The 11505-nt window shown below is 37.4% G+C and overlaps 3 protein-coding genes across 4 annotated transcripts; 1 reads left to right on the top strand and 2 right to left on the bottom strand.

Moving 5' to 3' along the window:
- Window positions 1-2547: 2547 nt before the first annotated feature.
- On the bottom strand, window positions 2548-3234 carry LOC121800759. Its single transcript, XM_042200267.1, has 2 exons — window positions 2983-3234; window positions 2548-2891 (listed from the first exon to the last, which is right to left on the bottom strand). Exons 1-2 carry the CDS (start codon window positions 3090-3092, stop codon window positions 2645-2647), a joined length of 357 nt encoding a protein of 118 aa, XP_042056201.1. The 5' UTR covers window positions 3093-3234; the 3' UTR covers window positions 2548-2644.
- A 916-nt stretch (window positions 3235-4150) lies between these two features.
- On the top strand, window positions 4151-7489 carry LOC121752836 (alcohol dehydrogenase class-3). Its single transcript, XM_042147926.1, has 9 exons — window positions 4151-4285; window positions 4377-4513; window positions 4879-4925; window positions 5012-5337; window positions 5745-5827; window positions 5896-5971; window positions 6623-6780; window positions 6873-7034; window positions 7124-7489. The coding sequence occupies exons 1-9, from the start codon at window positions 4252-4254 to the stop codon at window positions 7238-7240; spliced, it is 1140 nt and encodes a 379-aa protein (XP_042003860.1). The 5' UTR covers window positions 4151-4251; the 3' UTR covers window positions 7241-7489.
- Window positions 7490-7664: 175 nt separating this feature from the next.
- On the bottom strand, window positions 7665-11133 carry LOC121752825. 2 transcript variants are annotated; one of them, XM_042147920.1, is made up of 4 exons: window positions 10537-11133; window positions 9510-9596; window positions 8333-9425; window positions 8100-8264 (listed from the first exon to the last, which is right to left on the bottom strand). In XM_042147920.1, exons 1-4 carry the CDS (start codon window positions 10897-10899, stop codon window positions 8236-8238), a joined length of 1572 nt encoding a protein of 523 aa, XP_042003854.1. In that variant the 5' UTR covers window positions 10900-11133; the 3' UTR covers window positions 8100-8235. The 2 variants fall into 2 exon arrangements, with proteins under 2 accessions (XP_042003849.1, XP_042003854.1); XM_042147915.1 differs by having other exon boundaries at window positions 7665-9425; window positions 10537-11131.
- Between the last annotated feature and the right edge of the window lie 372 nt (window positions 11134-11505).

Genomic DNA, 11505 nt, shown 5'->3' with positions numbered 1-11505 from the left:
CATACCATAGCAGGGGTATAAATTATGATGATTTTACTAAAATTATATTCCACCTACTAACTCTAGTAAACTTGTGTTTTTAGAAGGCGGCAGGTTGATAGCAATTAGATTTTACAATTTTTATAAAAAAAATGATCAGCCTTTCAATTTAATTTATTTACAAAGTACTACGTATATATACAAAAATAAAGATTGGACTCACTATGTTGGTAGTTAGTGATAAATAGAGATAAAAGTAATGGAATCTCTATCATCTGGTCAACAAATTTACATCCACTACATCTTGTTAGAACTTGTTCAATAAATGTATATATATAGTGAGCAAGACATTATAGATATTTTCAATAATATAAATATTTCTCCATTGGTTGTCTACAACCCATGTCTATTATGGGACTTTTAGTTGTCTCTCAGTTATGTACCATACCATTTATTTTCCGTTCCTTAATAGTTAATACCCACAAACTATATTTCATACTAGTATGTAGTATCTATCTCATATATCTCATTTTCCAATTTATTTTATATATAATTTGCAATTATATAGTAGTAGTAGTAGTAGTAGTATTTATAGATTATAATTAAAATATATAGAAATAATTAAAAATACCAATTCCATTGAAATTTTAATTATAAAAATTAAAATTAAGAACTTCTAGAAAATTTGAAATGTGGTGTAAAATATATGACATGAAAGATATTTATAAAAATGAACAAAATATACAAAAAGGGTTGTCAACGACTATTTAAAAATTGAATTATTAACACTTTGATTTAGCAAAATTAAAATAAATGAAAATTGAGATTTTGAAAAAAAGAAATGGATGCCCATGCTCGTGTGTTAGTGAGTGCGAAGCACGCGTCACTCACTGATCGAGTAAAATTTATTGCCCATGCGAGCCAACCTAGCAAGACGACAACCTCCAACGCTTCTTACATATGAGTCCATGCATTGTGGGTTGTGGAGTCCTGGACGTCCTTTTTTTAAAAATGAGTAAATTGTCTACAAAATCTCGAAGTTTAGTCAATCTCATAATTTTCAAATATAGCTAATAACTTATATTACAACTTAACAATTTTCTTAATTATCATTAATTTGGATTTAGAAGAAAATTGTGTATGATTTAAAAGCCGAAATTCATTATATAGATTCGTATACCACTCATAAAAACTATGAATTTCAGTGTAAAAAACGTACGGTGGATTATGAGATTAATTTAATATATTTTAAATTTCAAATCATACATAATTTCTCTCATATCCAAATTAATAAAATACTACTAGTTTATTAGTGTTTTAAGAGTTGTACTTCCTCCGGTCCCATTAAAGATGACTCACTTTTTCTTTTTAATTTATCCCAATCAAGATGACCAATTACTTAAAATGGAAACACTTTTACCTCTACTTTATTCTATATCTCTTACTTTATTCTATCCGCTTAATACACAAAATAAAATTGCATAAAATCTCGTGTCGTCCAAGGAATGAGTCATCTTTCATGCGACGGAGTACTATAATTAACCCTGCTTTAGAGTGTCCACAATAGGGGCCGGCGGCGCCGCTCCCTATTGCGGAGGACGGATGCGCCGGGGCGGACAGCCGTCCGTCGAGTAGTCGGCGTGGACGGGGCGGGGGGTATGAGTCGCGGTGGTGCTTGCGACGGGCTATTGCGTGGCCCGGTGAGCCGCGGCCGCTGGAATTCGATTTTCATATTTTTTTTATTTTCTTCATTTATTCTATGTGGAGGAAGATGAAGGATATAAGTGAATTAAATACATGCTTTGAAAGATGAAGATGGAGATGAAGAGAGAGACAGAAATTTGGGGAAAATGAAGTGAAGAGAGATAGAAATTTGGGAAAGATGAAGTGAAGTGAAGATGAAGTGGAGAGAGATAAAGAAATTTGGGAAAGATGGAAGTGGAGAGAGAGAGTGTATATTAATCTATGTGTTTTAATTTTTTTAAAACACAAAATTGTGTGAGAATAAATATTGTATTTTTTTAATTAAATTATGTGTATTTTTTTAATTATTATAATCCAATAATTTTTATTTTAGACTGAATTAAAATATACTAATAATTAATAAAATAACGTAATTTGTGGTTTGAGAGTGTCCCCCTGTTGCGTGGACACTTTTTTTTGGTGACCGTGGAAAAAAAAGTGACACTCTCACGATATTTTCTCAAAAAACTAAAAAAACTAGTAGTAGTAAAAAAGGAATGAAGTAAGACAAGGCGAGGCACAGTAGTCTAGAAAGATGAAGTATGAAATGATTTGACCAGTCAAAAGGCACATTTAAAGTGTTGTTTGAACGCCACTGCCACTGCCACTGGCATTGACTAATAATTCGGATGGGATCCCCTGCTGTGGTGGGAGCACAGCAGCCCCTGTGCCTCTCCCATACAAATATTTTAATATTAAATTCAAATTATTAAAAAAAAAAAAAAAAAATTAAAATATTTTTATGAGGAGCAGCAGCCCCTGCTGTGCTCCCACCACAGCAGGGGATCCCATCCCCTAATAATTCTCCCCTTCCGCTATTCCAGATTACATCACATTCACACCCCACTTCCTTCCTCCACAAACAAAACAAAACACGAATCAACTGTTGAATAAACATACCTCTAAATTCTTAATTAATCAGCTAAGATGAAGAGGAAGAGGAAGAGGAAGCAGAAGCATCGAACTTGTAGTGCTTATCAACGGCGATGGACACATCCCAAGTGCAGCTGAGCCCCTTTGGAATCACAACGAGATCTCCTGCTCCGAATTCCACTGCCTCTTCTTCCCCATCTCTGTTTTTGGGATACACCTTCACTTTCCCCCGCACTAAATAGCACGTTTCTTGTGCCTCGAATTTCAGCTGGTATTTCCCGGGAGAGCAACCCCACCTTTTTTTTGTCCAACCACACCACACCACAATTACATACTTACAAATAAATTTATAGTAGAGGAAGACAGAAAATCAAGAAAAGGGCTTACTTGGGCCAAGATTTGATGCCCAGTTCAGAGAGCTGTGATGCAGACGGGTTGCTTTGGACTGTGATTTTCATGCTTTGTGGTGATGAGTTTGAGGGCTCTTCTGCTGCCATGGTGTGTGTTCAAGTTTCCTTTGATGTGATTTTTCTTCTTCTCTTCTGATTTTGGTGAAATTCTCGTTTTCTTGATTATTTTGAGAGAGAGAGGATTGATGGGGGAAAAGGTTTCATATATAGTTGAATTAGGGAGTTAGGGGTCACATGTATATATATGTGTCTTTCATCCACTATAAATATCCTTTGACCCCTCACATCAATTTCACCACCCCATACTCACATGAATAGTCCTTTGTGTGAATGGGACGAATTTTAAAGCACAACAAATTAATTAATTAAATAAATAAAAGAAAGAGAAGATATAAATAAAAAAGAGTTACACAAATCAATTGGATTTAAGATTGTGTCCATTGACAAACTTAGAATAGGTATGAAAATTCATGCCAAAGTCCCACACAATGTTTAAACCCAAGTATTGTGGGATAAATATCATCAGCCCAATAGCAAAAAGTGGGGGCAAGACAGGCTTTGAAAGGCCCACCAAGTTTTTCTTATTTTTGTCAAGAATATCATGGGATATAAGTGAATTAAATAGATTAATAACTTTTAAAAAATATTGGACTATGAGTAATAAACGAAGAATCATTATTAATAATGTTTAAAAATAGTGGGATATGAGCATATTTTTAACTTAAAATGTAAAATTCATTATCAATCACACTTACAAAGTTTATTGTATAATTTTGTGAAAAAATTTAGATAATACAGTAAATTATTTTTTTGTACTCACATTTAGGTTTCATACACATATTAATCGAAAAGATTATCATAGTTCGAATTTTTTTATTTTACTTTACTTGTCCCCAACTACTTTCAGTGATTTGGTGTTCTTACTTGGTAATCAGAAGCAAACAAACTAATGTTTGTACTTTATTTTATTTTATACATTTATCTTAGTTCTATTAATTAAATAATTTAATGGTCATAAACATATTATTGACATAAATGGTAGATAATCATTTGTTTGCAAATAAAATTTATATTAAATTATTTATCTAGAATAGTAGTCGAGGGAGTTTGTCACTGCGCCACATGTGGCCTATATTTATTGGATAGTTTAGATTTCTAAATAAAAATTTAATTATTCATTTGCTAGCGGCGCCTCCACCGTCACTCTTACTCTCTGTAGATCTGTTTCCTTCTATTCTATCCATCAATGGCTACTCAAGGTCAAGTCATTACTTGCAAAGGTATCGATCCTTTTCATTTTTATGCGTTTTACCGTTTTACTGCCAATCAATTGAGTGTTTTGTTGATTAGTTTTTCCTTAATTTTAATTAGCGGCGGTGGCCTGGGAACCAAATAAACCTCTGGTGATCGAAGAGGTGCAGGTCGCGCCGCCGCAAGCCGGAGAGGTTAGGATCAAAATCCTCTTCACCGCTCTCTGTCATACGGATGCCTACACCTGGAGCGGCAAGGTAATTTCCAGTGTGTGTGTACGAATTTTGTGCAAACACGTTAGCAAATGATAGTGAATTAGTCAATCATTTTTCGAAGATTCATAAGGAGTTTGTTCATATTGATCGGAAATGTGGAATATATATGTTTTTTTATGAAGTAAAGAGGAAGCTGAACTTTTTCAATCGGGATGTGCTTGATTGGTTATAATGGAGTATTGTTTGTCTTCTCTGTGTTTGGGTGTATTTAGTGTTTGAATGCACCATATCGCTATATAATGCAACAAAGCTGTAGAATGGAAGGAAAAAGTAAATACTAGGGAAAGAAAGTGATCAGCATAATCCTATCTATAGCCAATCTGATCTCTTGATTGGCTTTGTTGCAGGATCCTGAAGGTCTATTCCCATGCATCCTTGGTCACGAAGCTGCTGGGTATGTTAAATGCTAAAATTTAAAGAACAATTAGCTTTTCTGAATATTGACTAAGCATCAGATAAATGTTCCTGTTGGGATCTCAGGATAGTTGAGAGTGTTGGTGAAGGTGTGACAGAAGTTCAAGTGGGCGATCATGTTATCCCCTGTTATCAGGCTGAGTGTAAGGAATGCAAGTTTTGCAAATCTGGTAAGACAAATCTCTGTGGGAAAGTCAGGGTAGCTACTGGAGTTGGAGTTATGTTGACTGACCGTAAAAGCCGCTTTTCAATCAACGGAAAGCCTATCTATCATTTCATGGGCACATCAACGTTTAGTCAGTACACTGTTGTACATGATGTTAGCGTTGCCAAGATTGACCCTGTAGCACCATTGGAGAAAGTGTGTCTGCTCGGTTGTGGTGTTCCGACAGGCAAGGATCTTTACTTACACTGGTTGAATATGAATAAGTTATCTTGTTGTCTTTTGCTAAATTCCCGTTGTCTATGAACACCCGAAATTCTAAATGGATCTAGCATTTCTTGATCCCTCATACAGTTCAACCTAAACAATCAGGATAAAGAACACCAGAAATCTTGGTGTCTTTTACAGTAACTTCTCCATTTATTGCAGCCCATTGCATGGATAAATTTGGTATCCAGTCAACTTAACTTATTGATTTAAAGTGTCTGAAACGCAGTTTGATCGCGTGCATTTGAGCTAATTGATTTATTTACAACTCAAAAGGTCTTTTTTCTGGGGTACTTTTAACAATTTTTTATGAGTAGCATACCACAACCATCAATTTATTAATCCTTGTGTATAATTGATTTCATATAGGTCTTGGAGCTGTTTGGAATACTGCAAAAGTAGAACAAGGTTCCATAGTTGCCGTATTTGGTCTCGGCACTGTTGGACTTGCTGTGAGTTTTCTATAGTCTGATTGACTTCTTGTATCATACAGAGAAGATGATGAATACTTCTGATTCAGGTGGCAGAGGGTGCAAAAGCTTCTGGAGCTTCCCGCATCATTGGGATAGATATTGACACTAAAAAGTTTGATAGAGGTACTTCACCTTCTTCACACTACTTTCTTGTGCAATTAATTAGTAAATTTTTGGTGCATGATATTTTTTGAGTGCTAAGAGTTTTTTGCTCATGCCATGGACTGTGGTATGTAAAGACCTCATGTAAAAATTCGACTTTAGGATTTTCTCTTGCTATAAGCAAAGCTGTGTATCCAGAGACATTCTGGACATGAACCAACCTCCTTTTCAATTTTATCTAATGTCCTTGTTTAGTTGAGCAGACTCAAGAAAATAAATATTCTACTTGTTCTTGTAGTATCTTTTGGTGTTTTAGGGGGTCTGCTGTTTTTTGCTAATCAGAATATGGAACATGAAAGCTTTGTATGCCTACGTAGCTTCCACGTAGTAAAATCAACTATATGTTTCATGTGCTTGAAGAACCAATTAATGATGTCCTAGGGACTTCTTCCAATGTGAAGACCAATAAAAATGATACAAATGTGACTTGTGTCTATTACTGATCTACTTCTTGTTTGGTTTAGCGTCTCAAAGCTCTTGATTACAAAAGAAATATCACCGATGGGTCATGCCATTTGTTTCCCGATTCCAATAATTATTTAGCAACTAAGCAGTATTAAACAGAAGTGCTATCTTTTTATTCCCAATCTTGCTGAAAATTGTGGTGCACAGCAAAGGACTTTGGTGTGACTGAATTCATCAACCCAAAGGATCACGAGAAACCAATCCAGCAGGTCATTGTGGATCTAACAGATGGTGGTGTTGACTATAGTTTTGAATGCATTGGCAATGTGGGTGTGATGAGAGCTGCTTTAGAATGCTGTCATAAGGTAGGTAACTAAATCAAGTTATAACACCACAAAATTATATGAGATCATATAAAACATTCAAGGATTACTGATCTTCTGTATTAACCTTTTAGGGTTGGGGAACATCAGTTATTGTGGGCGTTGCAGCTTCTGGTCAAGAGATCGCCACTCGTCCTTTTCAGCTGGTGACTGGCCGTGTCTGGAAGGGCACAGCATTTGGTGGCTTCAAAAGCCGCTCACAAGTACCATGGCTTGTCGAAAAGTATCTAAAGAAAGTGAGTACATTCTTCCTTCTCCTTAATCAGTCAGTTAATTTATCCTGCCATTCTCAACTTTTCCCACCATACATATACCCTTCTTTCAGGAAATCAAGGTTGATGAGTACATCACCCACACTTCTACACTGCCTGAGATCAACAAAGCCTTTGATATGATGCATGAAGGAATGTGCCTCCGTGTTGTGCTTGACATGTTCGACTAATGGTGCCATGTTCAGCCAGCACGTGCCTTCAGTATTAGCTATCGTTTAACCTTCCATTGCTATGGAAATCTCCCATACAACTCCACTGTCTTATTGCTCGTATGTTTGAGTGTCTTCTTCTGCTACTGTGGATGATGCTGTCTGTTTAAGTTTACCTCTTCACATTTTGGTGTTTATTACCTTGACCTTATTGCTGTCAATTATGCAAAACCGTCCGTTTAAGCTTATAATAAAACAAATTTATTCTTACTCTTTTGTTCCAAGATTATGATATTTTTAGTTATTTAGACATGGCTGTATGATAACAAGCTGATATTTTAATTTTTTGTTTAATTAAAACCTTGTGACTTGTGAGAAGTAGCAACTTTGACAAGCTCTTAACCAAGAGGGATAACCAAGAACCTAACTAACAAACATGCTGAGCTATAGCTCATCAATTTTCCCTTCCTGCAGCATGAAGCTCTAATGTCAAAAATCAAAATGCATGTAGCCAGAAAACAAACTGCCAACTAAAATTACAACATAATTTATAATTAAAGAAATGGATAAGCTTCCTACTAATACTATACAGAAAACCTTGATACGAGGGATATGATGTGCTTAATTTACAGAGGGAGAAGGCAAAAAGAATCGAGCAGAATACTTAACATAATCAGAACCACGATTCCTTCCTGTCAAGCATATTTCGGGCAGCATCATGAAAGCTTTAAATATCAAACAAGGTACCTGTATCGGCAAAAGCAGTTTCAGGTGAGTATACATTCCAGTTAGGTGAAGCAGCAGCTTCCACAGCTCCTGTAAATGACTGATTTTCAAACATCCAACTACTGTCAAGAAGATGAAAGTCGAACGAGCCAGGTCCTCCACTTTCAGGAAACTGGCAGACATCATCATTCATTGGGGAGGTATATGCAGTATTCTGTTGAGGGGGGTTGTCCACGGTCAAGGGTGTTACGCTTGGCTGATCATCTTGTATATTTTGCACCTGTGAGGTCTCAGCTGGTGCCCCGTTCTCGGCATGAATCTGCATATTGCCATGGTTGACAGAGGAATCACAAAAGAAGCCAAAATCTGCTGGACTTGAACCCATACCACTTTGAGTAAGATGCTGATGCTGGACATCATTTTGGCCATAAGCCAACGGTGAAGTAGGATGACTTTGTTTTTGAGGTTGAGCAAAGTCATTAATCGGTCCGGAGCATGAGGAGATTGTGGATCTTGAATGCAATTGATCCAGGAAAGTATTGCCAGCATCCGAGTGACAGGAATCAACAGTCTGAGAAGGAACATGGCTGTCAGGAACAGATGTAATATAGGGTTCGGGGCCAGCGGACTTGCTAATGTTTCCTGCTCTTGGTTCAGTACATGTGTAGGGTTGCAATCGTGGTGACCCCAGAGAGGTTCCACTAACAGATGGCTGAGAAGGCGTCAGAGATTGGTGCGGTGTGAAAACAGGAGAGTAGTTAGGAAGTCGCTGCAAGTTCATCCGAGGATTAGAAGAAGAGTAGTTTGCATGCCTAGCATCCATGTTAGGGCGAGAAGATAATACAGTAGCCTGACTTCGACGCACATCTGTGACAGCAGCCTGCAACGCCCGGCGCCTGCTTAGAGTTGGGTCTCCAGATAGTTGAGACCTATGTGCGTGCTTATTATTATTAGTGGAAGCCCCAATCAACCCATTACGTTTGAAGACTGGACGATGGGAGGATTGAGGAATTTGGCTTCCTACAGGGTGGCTTTTGTTCATAGGAGCAACCCTTGGAGTAAGGGTGTAAGGACTTCTAGGTTGTGAGTGTGACCGCACTGAAGCTAACGGCGATAGAGGGTTATATCTAGAAGCAACACGTCCAGGTGGTTGGCTTCTTACTCGGTTCATGGCATTCGGCATACTAACACTGGATGACTGAACACAAGGACGAATTGTCCCGGGGTTAACACCCTGATTCTGAGGCAAAGAGTGTGGTTGTGATGGAGCACATCCCGGCACTTGAATTGATTGGAAATACGATTCTACACAAGCAGTAATCGTACTGCGATTAGCAACAGGCTTATCGATTTTCTTCACACGCTTCCGCTCTGATTTCCAGAATTCCTCTTTGTCACTAGCATGGCAATGGTCAGCACTGTTAAAGCCAGTGCCCCAATGGAGACATGGAGCCAATACATCACACACATAACAGTGACACTGAAATTAAGGAATTCAAAATCAAAGATGGAAGCCTTCTACTCTCCCCTAGACATATCAAAATATCAAAATAAAAGAAATTACCTGGCCACAATGAACCTCATGCCGATAAGTCGCAAAGTGATACTTAGCACAGAGATGTCTTGGGTGAGGAAAGTCCCTGCACGCCACCTGTAGATGCAGTAGCCATTTGTTTTAACCAATATCTGAACAAATAAAGTATAACAACAACTAGTATCTTCAAAACGAGATTAAATCAGTAACAATTAGCAGGCATGACAGAGGCCTTATAAATACCAAATAATAACCATTATATTCACACATACGCACTTTTAGTTCCCAAAGCTTTAACTGAATTCGAAAAAAAGTACTCCCTCCGTTTCACCATAGTTGAGGCGAAACTTTTCGGCACGGAGTTTAAGAAAGGGATGTTGAGTGTGTTGAATAAATAGATAAAATAAGTAAGAGAGAAAAAAAGTGGAGAGAATAAAGTAGAAAGTGAATAAAGTAGAGAGAAAAAAGTAAGAGAGAGTAAAGTAAGAAAGAGAAAATAATTACTATATATGGAAATGACTCAACTATGAAGAAACTTTCCGAAATGAAAAAATGACTCAACTATGAAGAAATGGAGGAAGTACTAAGTATGTCAGAAATCTTTTATATTCGATCAACTATTTGAGAAGTAGACTTCAAGAAGCAGTAGTTCCCACCTTTTCACATTCATAGCTAGTAACCAAGGGTATTTCATGATATACTAAAAATTGCAGCTACTACGGTTGGCTACCTTTAACAGAAAACACAACACATCCTCTAGAATCAGACCCCGAGCCCTTCTTATCACCAAGATAATGGTTGCACAAACAAAAACATCTAAATTTAAAGTACACAACGTAAAAACCGCAAATCAATTTCTCCGAAAATTTCCAACAAATCCATCATTGCAGAGAGATATCAAGCTTCATAAGAGACAAACAATCCAAACCAAATAACATAAGAAAGTGATATATTCAACTCTCTTCACCCAATCCAACAAAATTAAAAAGTTAACAAAAAAGGGGCAATATTTAATTGTCATGTAATCAAACATGCAAAAATGAAAAGGAACACATACCTCACCCTTCTCCCCAACAATCTCGAGATCATCGGAATCATCACCGTCATCCTTATGATTCACGGCGACCACCGGATTGTCAGGGTCGCCATCCAAAACCATACAATCGTCATCATCTCCGTCATCAATAGCAACCTTCACTGAATCTGATCTCGATTTCTTAGTGGCGTTCGGGAACAGCTCACCTACAAAAACGACGTCGTCGGAATCATCATCTATGTTTCCGCCGACCTCAACCAGCAGCCTGGACAGCCATTCGCCGTCTTCCTTATAGCCGAATTCGCCGAAGCCTTTTGAGACGTCACCGAAAACCGTCTCCTCGTCGGAGCTGATATCCAGTACAATCGGAGCCGGATTTTCCATGGAGAAAAGTCTCGGATTCTCAGTAGCTTCGTTGGAATTGGAAAAGGCTCATCCCTTTCACTCAACAAGGTACGCGCTTTAACCCCAAAGCACTAATACAGTGAAAGAGGGTTAAGTTAAACAAATAGAACAAAATTTGGGAGATTCAGATTTGCTGACGGGTAAGAAACCCTAGAGCTGCGAATGCACATTGGGGAGAAGACAAAGTACACAATTCATACAAAATTAACTATACTAATAAGGAGTACATATTAATATTATACTCCTATAAAAAGTTTAGAGCATCTCCAATGGGCGGATGTCCCACTCGGACATCCCGAAAACACCTCCCGCCACGTCACTAGGACTTCCCATCCCACTGCTACGTCAGTAGGACATCCCCTTCACAATCCGCCCTTCCCATCGCCCTTCCCACTAGGACTTCCCGCAATAAAAAAATCACAAATTCACAAATAAAACAATTTACGTTTATGGAAATAAAATTTCAACACGAATACGAACGGGAAAAATTAACAACTTCATTTAAAAAAAATATACATGATTTGAAAAAAAAATTACATAATAATAAAACAAAAAAAGTACTAACATCAACGTCAACCCTTCCGC

The sequence above is a fragment of the Salvia splendens genome, chromosome 1 (genome assembly GCF_004379255.2).
Source record: "Salvia splendens isolate huo1 chromosome 1, SspV2, whole genome shotgun sequence".
In the NCBI taxonomy this organism is placed as follows: domain Eukaryota; kingdom Viridiplantae; phylum Streptophyta; class Magnoliopsida; order Lamiales; family Lamiaceae; genus Salvia; species Salvia splendens.
This window is presented reverse-complemented; position numbering and strand designations above follow the sequence as displayed.